General features: G+C 44.3%; 1 protein-coding gene across 3 annotated transcripts in view; it reads left to right on the top strand.

Annotated features, from left to right (window-relative positions):
- MYOF (myoferlin) overlaps window positions 1-12918 on the top strand; it is a 291688-nt gene that overhangs the window by 168803 nt on the left and 109967 nt on the right. For all 3 annotated transcript variants that reach the window (XM_082267590.1, XM_082267588.1, XM_082267589.1), the window contains 4 exons: window positions 3401-3522; window positions 6724-6837; window positions 8207-8384; window positions 9642-9766. In XM_082267590.1, coding sequence (XP_082123716.1) covers window positions 3401-3522; window positions 6724-6837; window positions 8207-8384; window positions 9642-9766 — 539 coding nt within the window. The remainder of the gene's footprint in view (window positions 1-3400; window positions 3523-6723; window positions 6838-8206; window positions 8385-9641; window positions 9767-12918) is intronic.

Consider the following 12918-nt stretch of genomic DNA (forward strand, 5'->3'; position numbering starts at 1 on the left):
ATTGCTTCTGTGGACAGCTGTCTTTTATACAGGTAACAAGCTGAGATTAGGCGCACTCCCTTTGAGAGTGCGGCTTATCTCAGCTTGTTACCTGTATAGAAGACACCTGGGATCCAGAAATCTTGCTGATAGGTTATCAAATACTTATTTCACTCATTAAAATGCAAATCAATTTATAACTGTCTTGAAATGCGTTTTTTTGTCTGGATTTTTTTGTTCATCTCTCACTGTTCAATAAACCTACCATTAAAATTCTAGACTGATCATTTCTTTGTCAGTGGGCAAACCTACAAAATCAGCAGGGGATCAAACAATTTTTTTTTCTCTCGTATGTATGTTAGCATTACTTAAAATATGGAGCTAAGATCAAGAAGACGGGAGTCCTGACTTCTGAATTGAAAGGAGGGAAGTTAAAAACGAATCTTAAAACATATTCACTGAAAGAGTAGTTGATGCTTGGTATAGACTTCCAGCAGAGATAGATTAATCAACAGTAAGTGGATTTAGACATGCTTTGATACAAACTAGATCTATGCTTGGACAATAAGTTTAAAAAAAACAAAATGGGCAGACTTGATGGACCACTTTTTTTTTTTTTTTTGTGTATTCTATGTAATCTTCTTCAGTGGAGGAAGCCCAAAGCACAGACTAGGAAGTCACGACATCCCCCAAACTTGGCACCTAGTCCAGCCACAAGATTTACATCAGAGGCCATAAACACTCTGTAAACTAGGCCCTTAGACAACTTGCATCTCAGATACTAAGGGGTAGAAGGTGGTTTCCAAATTCGCTCCCTTCACTCTCTTAGGTTTCTTACCTCCAATCTTTAATTGTCACTGCACAGATAATCAATGAACCCTTTAGGGTCCTTTGGACCAAGGTATCATTATCCATGTTCCTGCGGCAAAACCGAGGATTCACTGAAACCTTTTCATAGTTCTGAATCCCAAAGGGGGCATCCGATGTTCCAGCTTGGATCTCAAGGCACTAAATGTCTCCATTCAAGTCAGGAAATTCTGCATGGAATCCGCCAGGTCTATCATCACCTCCCTTAACCATGGCGACTTTTTCATTTCTGTGGACATCAAGGATGTGTACTGGCATTTCCCTGCTTCTTCTGGAGGTCTCCTGAGGAACATAGGTTTAAACCCTTTGTGTTTCTTATCATTCTGTTGGTACTGTTTTGCTACAAAACTGAGGTATGCTGATAGTAGGAAGGGTTATCCTTGGCTAGCATACACCTTTTTTTTCTGGTTTGCCAGTGTCCACTCTTCAAGAGGCAGTATAACCCAAAGGTGAATGACTTTTCTCTGACCTTGATGGTCACATGTTTTGTGCCAGTGCCTATGAGTAATAGTACTAAGGCTAAGCAAATTACATTATCCGAGTAAGTCAGCAATGGTACCACCTTCTTTTTATCAGATTTCCTTTACTTTCTTTGATCTTTCTCAAGAAATATTAAAAAAAAAAAAAAAAAAAGCCAAAATTATGGCACTGAGCAAGCCCAGGCATTTTGAGCAAGCTGCCAAAACTTTGCAATGCATTCAATCAGATGTGGTTACTTTTATTTTAATTCAGCACACCACATTGTACATGCATTGCAGTGCAGTGTTTAGGTGTATTGAGTGCCCTTCAAAATGGATGGTACTACAAAGAACCAGTACTTTATGCATTTCTGTGCATTGCAGTAATGCGTTGTAAACATAGCTTTTACTGTGCAATTCCACAGCACACTGATGTTAACTGAACCTAAGCTTGCCAATTTTAAGGATTGTAGATGTATCACCCAATGGATGCATTTTAGCCTTAAGTGGAATAATAAGCAATCAGCCATAAATCCTAGGCTTTTGTACAAACCCTAGATTAGATTATTTACCCATAGCAGTCTACTATTAAAATTTGAAGTTTGAATTAGAAATGTGATAATTGTAATCTTGTGGCCTGCTATGGTGTGCACTCTAGTTTTTTCTCAACGCTACCTGCACTGTGTCTTTGTACTTATAAAACAGAGACTTAAGCTAGCCATACACGGCTCGCATTTTGTCCAATTTTTTATGATTGGGTATAAATTCGAGCCATAGGAGAAATTTGGCTGGAAGATTTGTGTATTTGCACTGTTTAATGGGAAATTGGGGAATCTATGGATTGCTCTCATTAACCCCACTAGACAGATTGAGAAAAATTATTAGGTCCATGGCTAGCTTTAGGGATGCAGTATAAACAGGAGTTGGGAGGTAAGGTGGCAAAACCCAGAGGCTGCAAAACTTCCCACAATACAAGCCGCAGAACTTCCCATATTACAAGCCGGACATCTGCAAAATGTTAAATTATTTGTTCATTGATAAAACAAGAAATGTTGATTTTACCTTGACTCAATTATATCACTTCATATTTATATTCATATAATCATCTAATCGGCTACTGGAAAATCATCTCATGATTAAAATCATTATTAAACCAATCAATAAAATAAAAATCTTCATTTAGCCTTAATGTGTCTACTGGTTATCGCTAACCAATTAATGCCCGTGTGCAATGTATTCCATGTTTTATTGCAAAATGACTTGTGCATCAGGAACTCATCACAGGCACAGACAAATCCCAGTGTTATTTAAATATGAGATTTAACTTGATTGCACTTGTGAATGACATATATACCACTCAAAAAAAAAAAGCTAAATATTAAAAATACTAATTTGCAGTTTCTTTAAAATAGATTGTTTAAGACTATTTTATTCTGTTCCTATTTTTTAGCAGAAAAATGTAGCCTATATCATTAAAAAAGGATACAGAATAAAATTGACTTTTTACAAAATACAGGTTGCTCTTATATGACTGTTGTATCCATGTGCAAAAAATTATCCTTTTTAACAGTTTGAAATTTTATCCTGAAAACAAGTTTCTTTAACCCCTTCCCTCCCCTCCTGCAGGCTGTAGATTAATGTATCATAGTATGATGCCCTGTTCGAGGAGAGTCCTTGTATACAATGTTTCTAGCTTTGGGAGCCAATTCATGTGGTTACTCGTTATGATTGCCATGTCAAGTAGGTGAACAGCTGAGGGTGACAGCATTGTACTAAATAAAAACCCTATGTGTCTTTAGAAAAAAAAATTTAAAAATTAGGCGAATTGGTCATGGAGGTAATGTCAAGTGAACCAATGTATATTGATGCTGCTAAATGTGATTTGGGCAACAATGACCTCTGGTCATGAGGGGGTTAAAGTCTTTCTGGATGAACTCAAGCTGTGAATTTGAGACCTACACTAGAAAATTGGCAGCTGCAGGAAGTTTTTCAAATGTACTCTAGTATTCTCTGTAGACATCATATACGAGCAACCTGTGCTATATATTTCCACTGGTGTACTTTCATGCTAATCATTCTATGTTCCATTCAATCAGGAGTGAATGAAAAGGAGGTTGGGTTTTTACCCACCTTTGGCCCTTGTTATTTGAACCTCTATGGGAGTCCAAGAGAATTCACTGGGTTCCCTGACCCTTTTGACGATCTCAACTTGGGAAAGGTACTTTGTAAAGTGTTATTTACTTGAAAACCAGCATCAGGGGAAAAAACAGACTGACATCAAGATAGGGGTACCATAGATAAAAGCCTTAAAGCATGTTTATAATTTTACAGTCACATTTGAGAAAACATCCCCATATGTTTGTGTTCCCATTCATATATCCCATTTAGATATTTCCTACCATTTTTAGATGTTTTTCGGGAGGAGGTGTCATGGCTGATTGCAAGAGCGGGTTCTCCTCCTCCTTCCCATGCAGCCTCTCCCCTCTTTCGGTCTGGTGGCCATACAACCTTTTCAGGTCAGTCTGGGGGGCTAAGTTGGCGAGGGAGGGGGGAGACGGACAATCAGCTTTTAGGGGTGGGCTGTACCTGGTGGGGGCTCCTGCCAGGGATCCACTTCCTGCTGGTGTAGTTCTCGGGGCTCTTGGGGTCCCCTCCTGGGCCCCTGGGAGCCGCGTGGTGCTGTCATTTTCTTGTAGCCTGTGTGCTGCAGATTCTGCACCCATGTTCGTGTAGTCTCAGCAGCCATTTTCTAGTGGTTTCCCATTGCTAATAGCGGCGGCCATGATGGTGATGCATACATGGGCAGTTATTTTGGCGGTGGGAGCCCCTCCTTATCCCCTGGTGCGGACTCCTGGATCTTTCACTTCCTGATCACTGCATATGTGTGCAGATAGCCTGGTGCCTGATCGGTGGGTGGTGAGTCTGGTAGGGCCCTCTCCCTCTCTGCTATAGGATCGGTTGTTGCTCTGTGCCTGGTGACCTGTGGTGCTGCCAGTGTGGTGGAGGTGTCCCTAGCAGTGTTTTACACCTTTTTTTTGTAGGTCCCCCCTTTTTCACTCATGGAGTCCCTGGAGCACATTTCCTCACTTGATCCCCTCTGAGGCTACCGGGCTCTCCGGGTCCCAGCAGTCCCTTAATCTAATGCACTGACAGCGGTCCTGGAGTCTTTGGTGTCCACGGTGGATTTGGTCCTTGGGAAACGGGCTAGCAAAAAGCATCCCCCACCTTCACATGCCTCCTCTTTCTCATCAGATCCTGAATCTGATTCGGCGGATGCGAGTCATCCTGTTGGGTCTGTGACCACACCCTGTCATTTCTCATATGAGGATGATTCCTCTGCTCCTGTAGCTGCGCATGAAAAGGCACTGGTGGATGCACTGATTGTATCTGTGCGTGAGACTTGAAAAATGGAGGATGCGACTGTTGCCGCATCAGAGGCTTTGGTTCTTTTTGGCACCCACAAGCCCTCCAGTGCGGCAAGGGATTTCTCCTTTCCCGCTTACTTTGATAAATTGTCGCTAAACAGTGGGGTTATCCAAAACGCCCCCTTGCGGTCCCTAAGCGTGTTGCTATTCGGTACCCTTATGAGGACTCCCTGCTAAAAAAGTGAACAGTCTCACCTGTGGTGGACTTTCAGATTTCTAGGTTAAACAAAGCAACCATGATTCCGGTAGAGGAGTTCCCGGCCTTTAAGGACCCGGCTGACAGAAACACGGAGGCTGTGGCCCGCCATATGTACATGGTGGCTGGTTTGGCACTTAGGCTGGTTTTTACTATTGCCCTGGTGTCACAAACTCTGACCGAGTGGGCCAAGCTTTTACGCCGGGACCTGAAGGGGGAGCAGCTTCCCTCTGCCTTTGCTGAGCTGGCGGACCAGTTGGTCCAGGGGCTGCAGTTTGTCTATGATGCTTGTTTGAAGGCGGCTCCTCTGGTTGTGAGGCTGTCTGTCTCAGCAGTGGTCCTTAGGCATGTTATTTTGCTTAAATGCTGGTCTGCGGACCAGACTTCTAAGAAGGCCTTATCTGATCTCCCCTTCCTAGGGGATCGCCTGTTTGGAGCTTCCCTGGATGACATCATTAAGGGTCTAACAGGGGGAAGAGTACTTTTCTTCCGCAGGCTAGTAAGGGCAAGGAGCCCCGTCGTAGATGTAATCCATCCTTCTCAGCTCACAACGGGTTTTTTTTTTTTTTTGTCCCTCAGGGCCTCAAGACACAGCATCAAAACCCTTCAGGGCCTTCTCTGTAGGATCCAAACGTACCTGGTCTGGCAAGCCGAGAGCGGGCCTCTCCAGACCTGCAGACAAGGTTCCCTCAGCATGATGGGGTGCCCTCACCTGTACATGGGGTGGGGGACATCTTCGCTGGTTTCTGGACCTGTGGACCTCCCTGGTACAGGAAAAGTGGGTTCACAAAGTCATACAGTCTTGGCTACAAGATAGAGTTTCATTCTTACCCTCCGGAAAGTTTTTTTTTTTTTTTCCCTCCAGCTTACGGGGTCTTTTTAGGGCAGTGTAAGACTTGCTGAGCCAAGGGATGATTGTCCTGATTCTGACTTGGGAACAATTTCAGGGGTTTTATTCTAACCTGTTTACAGTCCCCAGGAAGGAGGGCAAGGTGTGTCCAATTCTGGACCTCAAGGCGCTAAACTGCTTTGTGCGGGTGCAGAAGTTCCGAATAAAGTCCCTCCAGACCCCCTGGACTCCCTAGTCACCCCAGCTATCAGAGTCTCTCCATACTTGCATAGCCGTCCTGGCTTTCCCAGTCCTATGAACAAGAAGTTCCCTCAACATGGGGTCTCGTTTCCCCAGCAAGTCAGCCCTCCTGCCTGGAGAACACTACTATCTTCACACACAGACTGTGTCTAAATGGCAGCAACCTCCCTGAGCCCTCATCAGATCTGGCTTATAAGAACTTGCACACTTGTGTACTCGCACAGGCTGCAGGCATCTAGCAAAATCCGGATACAGGATTGAAGGTTCCATCCCGCCCAAGACACTTTGGAGCCTGTAAGCTCCAGGCCTCAATCCAGGATTTCAAAACCCTGAGGACTTAAAACACCGCTTTCTCTGCTCACAGCACACATGCTGGAGTTTCTCAAGATGAAACTCAGAGAATCATGTCATCTCTACATCCCTTTCCTAATACTGCACTGTGGCAGGTCACAATAGTTTTTACCAGGACTAATCCCTTGGAAGATTTCCCCTCATGTCTTGTTCTCATCGGTTTCTGCCCCAGTGACCACCCTCCCTGTGAAAGGTGAATCTTCCCAGTGAGGGGACATAGACAGCAGTTAAAAACTAACAAGAGTACCTGCCCTATCCAAAACCATAAAAAAAAAACTAGAAATATTCATAGACACATATATTAGTTACTTTTAATTTGATAGATTCTTTCCTTATATAATGTTTCTAACTGTTTAGGGAGAAGGTGTATCCTATCGAGGAAGAATCCTTGTAGAGTTGGTAACAAAGCTTGATGGCACTCCAGGTAAAAAGATAGAGGATATCCCCAGTGATGATGTTCTTGTTGTAGAGGTAAGTCCTGCCACAGCCTTATTCAAGTGGATACAGTAACCTTATAAAGTTTCATATTACTGGTGTACCTTGCTATCCCTTTTCTGAATTACAATGGCATGCTGCAACCTTCATTGCAAAGTCTTTTTGCAGACCAAGCTGGTATTCAACCTTTTCTACTGGGTGTATCCAGTTTTTTTTTCTTTTTTTGGGAGGGGGGATACCTAGTTTTGACAGGTATCGACTTCCGCTCAGATCGCCTAGGTGATCTGAGTGGAATTCCTCCCCCTCTCCCCTTCCTCCCTGAAGTCTTTTAAAAAGCATGTCCCAGGTCCCATAAGACTGCGGGGCCATTCTCAAAGGGCAGCGTGGCTCGCGCATGCACATTGGGCAGCCAGATGTGAAACCAAAAGCAAGCTAGCTGGTTGTCCACAGTTAGGATGCGTGTGCTGGGAACCCAAAGGCTAGTGAAAAGCTAGCCTGGTTCCCTGGATAGACGACAGTCAAGTGTCCTTTTTCTTAAAAGTCAGCAACTAAAGTATTTGTAGTTGCCAACTTTAATTATTCCCCCCCCCCCCCCCCCCCCCCCAGAGTTGAGCCACTTTTAGCTGCATTGTTGACTTTACCTTATGAAAGTGCTGATTGACTTGTTATGTTGGCTCAGTGACTAAAAATGAACCGAAGGCCAAGTCGTATACATTTACATATTAACACATTCTTTAACATGCAATAAATGAGGTTTAAAACACACCCTCACAGCTGAAACAATGAAGTTGTTGAAACCTTTCTCTCAGCAGCTCAGCTTACCCTGCCCTCTCCCAAAGATGATCATCAGCCTTAAGTCTGGTACACACTGTTTCAGTCAGAGCTGCTGTACTAATGATCCGAGCTTAGTACAGTGATCTCCCCAGCTGAGCTGTTTTATTCTGAGGGGGGGATGCCCCCCCCCCCCACAGAACGCTCCAATTAGCACTCTCCGCAATTGGCTCAGAGCGCTGATTGTGCATACTAATCCGAAAGAAGCCTGCCAATTGGCTGGCTTCTGTTGGAAAGGGTGGCATACACACGGGTTGAATGTCAGCCGCTGCCTTTTTTTTTTTTTTTTTAACCATCCGATGTCTCCTGACATTGTATGTGGGGCTTTAGAGTGAAGTGGTTGGGGCAGTAAAAAAGCAGATTCTACTTTTTTTTCTTTTTATATGAAGGTGTTCAGCAGTGTTTTAAACAATGTCTATGGGAACAAATTTAAGGTAAAACTCATTTGCTATGAAGCTGATGGTAAATCACTTTAAATGTGAATAAGAAGAAATCCCTGGTGTTTGTAGTGTAATAACTTTAAATAAAAGTTCTTTATCTCAGATTAAGCTAATGTCCACTTGGCTCTTTCCAGAAATATCAGCGCCGGCGGAAGTTCAGCTTGTGTGCTGTTTTCCATTCCGCCTCCATGTTGCAGGATATTGGTGAAGCCATACAATTTGAAGTCAGCATTGGAAATTATGGCAACAAGTTTGACAGCACTTGTAAACCTCTGGCATCAACAACTCGGTACAGCCGTGCAGTATTCGATGGTATTTTTTTTAAATTTATCTGTAGCTAAACACCCTTTGTATGCAGTATACTTATATCTTAATCTTACAGTATAGCGCACAGGCAAAAGCTTTGTTGGGCACGTTCTGTAGATGTGCTCCTAAAACCCTACCCTACAGGTCCCTAGTTTTTTTTTTTTTTTTTCCAGCGTTTTTAGGTGATTCTTATTCCTTATGGAGGTGTCTTCTATGCGTCTGCTTCCAGTATGTCATTTTGGTTGACAGCTTAGTTTACATGGAATACAAGAGAATAACCTAGTGCTTCTTGGCAGCTTAGGTAAATTTTTCTGGTTTAGACCTTTTTTAGCTGGGACTTGCTAAGGTAGGGGAGAGGACACAAACAAGGCACAATGTCCCAATCACATATCAAGTATATCATCCACTTGTAAATTTTACAAATCAAACACAAAATCATCCTCCAAAAAACAAATATAAATGAGACAGTCCAACATCCCAATAATGTATCCCCACTTCCGCAGAAAAAAAATGCAAACTTAAAAGCTTCAAATCTCACCGTCAAACTTGTGCTCTCCACTATGTAATTAATATTATCTGCTCACTTCAAAGATCTGACCCCTTAAAAGTTTCATCAGGTCAAACCAAACTTGTGTATACTTAACGCACAACATGGTACGCGTCCCCTTTTAGAATTTACATCCAGCATTGGTCATTTCATGGCTCTCAGCCTCAGATAGACAAACCACAATAACCATATAAAATGGAGAAGGCTAATAGTGCTCTCCATTTTTTGTATTTAGTAAAAGCAGAAAAATTCATCGAAACTCTTACAAAGGAAGCAGCTCCATTCAAATAGTTCACAGTAGCCAGCAAGATGACTGTACCAGTCTTTCATAACACCCCCCCCCAATTCTATCACATACACATTCTGACCGCAACAGCACCCATGGCTCCGCCCCTGTACATATTACGCCACAGATCCGGGCTGCTGATATTTATTTTGTGGATGAAGATTTTATTTTATTTGTAAAATTCACAAGTGTATGACGTAAATTGTTTTTATATGTGATTGTGCTGCAATTCGTGTTAAATTTTGAATTCGGGAGTGCTGTGGATCCACTTTAACAGTGACAGTAACAGTCACAGCATCAATTAAATTGAGAAGATATTGTTTTGTTTGGATATTTTGCTGCACAATATAATTTTTCTTGCCATAAATTGCATGTAAATCCATTCCCCATACACAAGCCTGAAAGATAACCTACTTCTGTACACTTACAGGTAACCTCTATTACTATCTCCCATGGTCAGCCACTAAACCTGTAGTAACCCTAACATCTTACTGGGAAGATATTAGTCATCGTCTAGATACTGTCAACATTTTGCTGACAATGATTGAACGTCTGGTAAGATTACTATGTCGTTTTTTCAGATTTTTCACGAATCTATTTCGGCCATCTTATTTTCTACTAAACAATGTAATATGAATATTGGTTTGAGTAAATAAACTGAATGGAATGGTTTATCTATTTTTCTCTAGCGCTCATTGACAGACGTAGTCCTCGGTGATACACCACCTTCGGGTTATGTTGCCTCCACAGGAGCAGGACTAGACAGGAAATTAAAAAGCTCTGGCCACACCCTAGGGGCAGTCCCAGAGGGTATATCCTCTCTCTCTCTGCCTCAGCAAATCAGTTATTTTCTGTCTAGTTAGGAGTAAGGACCTAGATACCTTGCTGGATCTTAGGTCCTGGCAAGATTTTTTTCTTAAAGGATTTTTTAGACAGCTTTTTTTCTCCAGTGTTTCTGTGAGATCTTCAAGCAAGAAAGCTGAACTGGGCGACGGGCTGGATGTTGAGATCCGGTGGTCACCCCAGTTCAGCCTACGAGCGCGTGCAGGCCATAGCTCCGCGCTGGGTCGGCCGCGACAAAGTCCCATTAAAGGACTGACCCCGCGAGTTAAACGTCTCGCTGAAACGCCAAAGACCATGAGTCACGGCGCCCATATCGGTCGACAGCCCTCCCGCCCCGGTGGAGAGGGGTACTGTCAGGAGTTGGTGCCCGCCTGGTTTCCGGTATGGTGAGTAGTATGTTCCCCCTTTTCCCCTGACGGGTCTTGTGGTGAACGCGGGCCCCTCTCTGTATGGTAAGATAGAGTCCCTCTCTATCCTATAATGACACAGATCCTCCTACTTTGAGTGTGATTTTATGTGCAAAAAAGCCAGGAGGCTTGGTTTGGGAGCTAACAATCTAATTGTATACATGTTAAAAGATTATAATCTGTGGCATTCTGGGAATCTTACGGTGATAAGAATAAGCTACCTACCAGTCAGAAGCCACGGACATGTAGACTGCCTTCCTAATCAGATCTCCAGCTATTAGCAGGCCTCCCGAATGGCCATGCGGTCCGCCAGGGCCGGTATCGCCAACCACGCCAAATCCCCATGCAGAGAGAGTGTTGTGTGCCCTGCAGCACACCGCTATTCAGTACAGGCCGCCGCCATTTTTTTCTTTTTTTGCTGGATCGCACGAGCCGCCATTTTGGCGTAGCCTCGTGTCTCCAGCATGGGGGCGGCCATGTTTGAGGTGATCCAAACACCTCGTGGAGCTAGGGGAGGCGCCGGAAGGCGTGCAAAGGGGCGGAGCCGCCTCCTTTCTTCCTGGGCAGCCAGCCAAAAGACTTCCTGTTTGTCAAGACAGCGCTGTAACCTGTTGCAGTTAAACTCTGAGCATCAAGTGGTGAGCCTGGGTGTCTCTCTCTCTCTCTCTCTCGATCGATAGGGATCCCTAGCAGGTAACACTAAGGGGCTTTTGTGGCGCTGGGGGTCTGTGAAAAAAAAAAAAAAAAGTTTTTTATTTTTGAATTATATTATCCAGGAAGTGACTGGAATTATCATGGACCCTGCCACACATATTCCCCCACCTGTTTCCCTCGAGGGGGCCACGGGACCCGCCGGTGCACAGAGTGTAGAGTCATTTACAGCAATTTTGGAGTCTATGGTGGCTCGGGTGGAGGCGGCCTGTCAGGGACGGGGGTCAAGGAAGCGACCCCCGCCTACCCCTATACCATCTGACACCTCTGACTCAGATTCAGAGATGGTCACTGCAGTTGCAGGTTCCTCTGCAAGGGCTGTTATCCCAGGTAAAGCCCCCTCAGACAGTGAGGAGGACGCTTCTTCTCCTGCTATAATTCAGGAAGAAGCATTGGTGGACGCACTAGTTGTGGCAGTGCAGGAAACCTTAAAACTTGAGGCTTTACCGGCAGAGGCAACTGAAACAGAGATTCCTTTTGGTACTAATAAGCCCATCAAAACGGTGAAGGTTTTTCCTGTACCTAAATGTTTCGGTAATCAGATTAAAGGAGAATGGGAGCATTCTAAACGTATCTTTTACTATTTCCAAGCGTATTGCTAGACGCTATCCGTTTGAGGAATCCATCATTAAGAAATGGACGGTACCACCAGTGGTGGATCCACCTATTTCCAGGCTGAATAAAGCCACGGTTATTCCAGTGGAGGACACTTCGTCCTTTAAGGATCCGGTGGATCGAAAGATGGAAGCAGAGTCCCGCACCATCTTCTCTCTGATAGGGTCAGCATTTAGACCAGTAATTGTTATTGGTCTAGTTTCCCAGACACTTACGGAATGGGCGAAAATGGTACGCCAAGATCTTAGGGGAAAAGATATTCCCCAGGAGACATCTGATTTGATGGAACAGATTATACAAGGGCTACAGTTTATCTGTGACGCAGCCTTGGACACTACTCCCTTATTAGGGCATGCATCTAAGTCAGCGGTGATCCTCAGACGTGTGCTGTGGTTAAAATGCTGGTCAGCTGACCTAGGTTCCAAAAAGACCTTGACTAATCTCCCTTTTCAGGGGAATCGTCTATTTGGGGCCAACCTAGATGAAATCATTAAGGATGCCACTGGGGGCAAGAGCACTTTTTTGCCACAGGCTGCTAAAGCTAAGGGACCTCGCAACAAGCGAGGACCTTTCTTTACCGCCCATAAAGGGCGCCCGGCTGGTACTAGCGGGAAAGGCAAGACTCCTCCAGGAGGGTTCAAGAAGGGCTGGTCGGACAAGCAAAGGACCAACCCAGCCAAACCCGAAGCAAAGGAGTACACAGCCTGAAGGTGCGCCCCCACCCGGTTTCAGGGTGGGGGGACGTTTTCACCGGTATTTAGGACATTAGATCGAGCATCAACCACTACTACCGGTGCGATTCTTCCCTTCCAACATTTAAGTACTACAGGAAGCGGTAGTTACCGTTCCCTGAATAGATCTTTTCCTTTACCTTTTCCTAAGATTAGTCCCTATACCTCACAGGAATCGGATCTGGTTGACCAGATAGGCCAAGTAGCCTCTAGTCGGGTGACTTCGGTCCCTGAGGTTCAACCAGAAAAGATCACCTTTCCTGATAACAATCAGGTATCTGATAAATGTGTGGGAACAGAAAACGACCAGACTTTCTCGGATGGTCGGGCCAGATACCTCTAGGGACGCCTGGTTCAGATTCTATCAGCGCCAGTGGTCCTAGAAATTCTAGGCTGGCCT

This window comes from Pelophylax lessonae, assembly GCF_965119305.1.
Source record: "Pelophylax lessonae genome assembly, chromosome: 9".
Classification (NCBI taxonomy): Eukaryota; Metazoa; Chordata; class Amphibia; order Anura; family Ranidae; genus Pelophylax; species Pelophylax lessonae.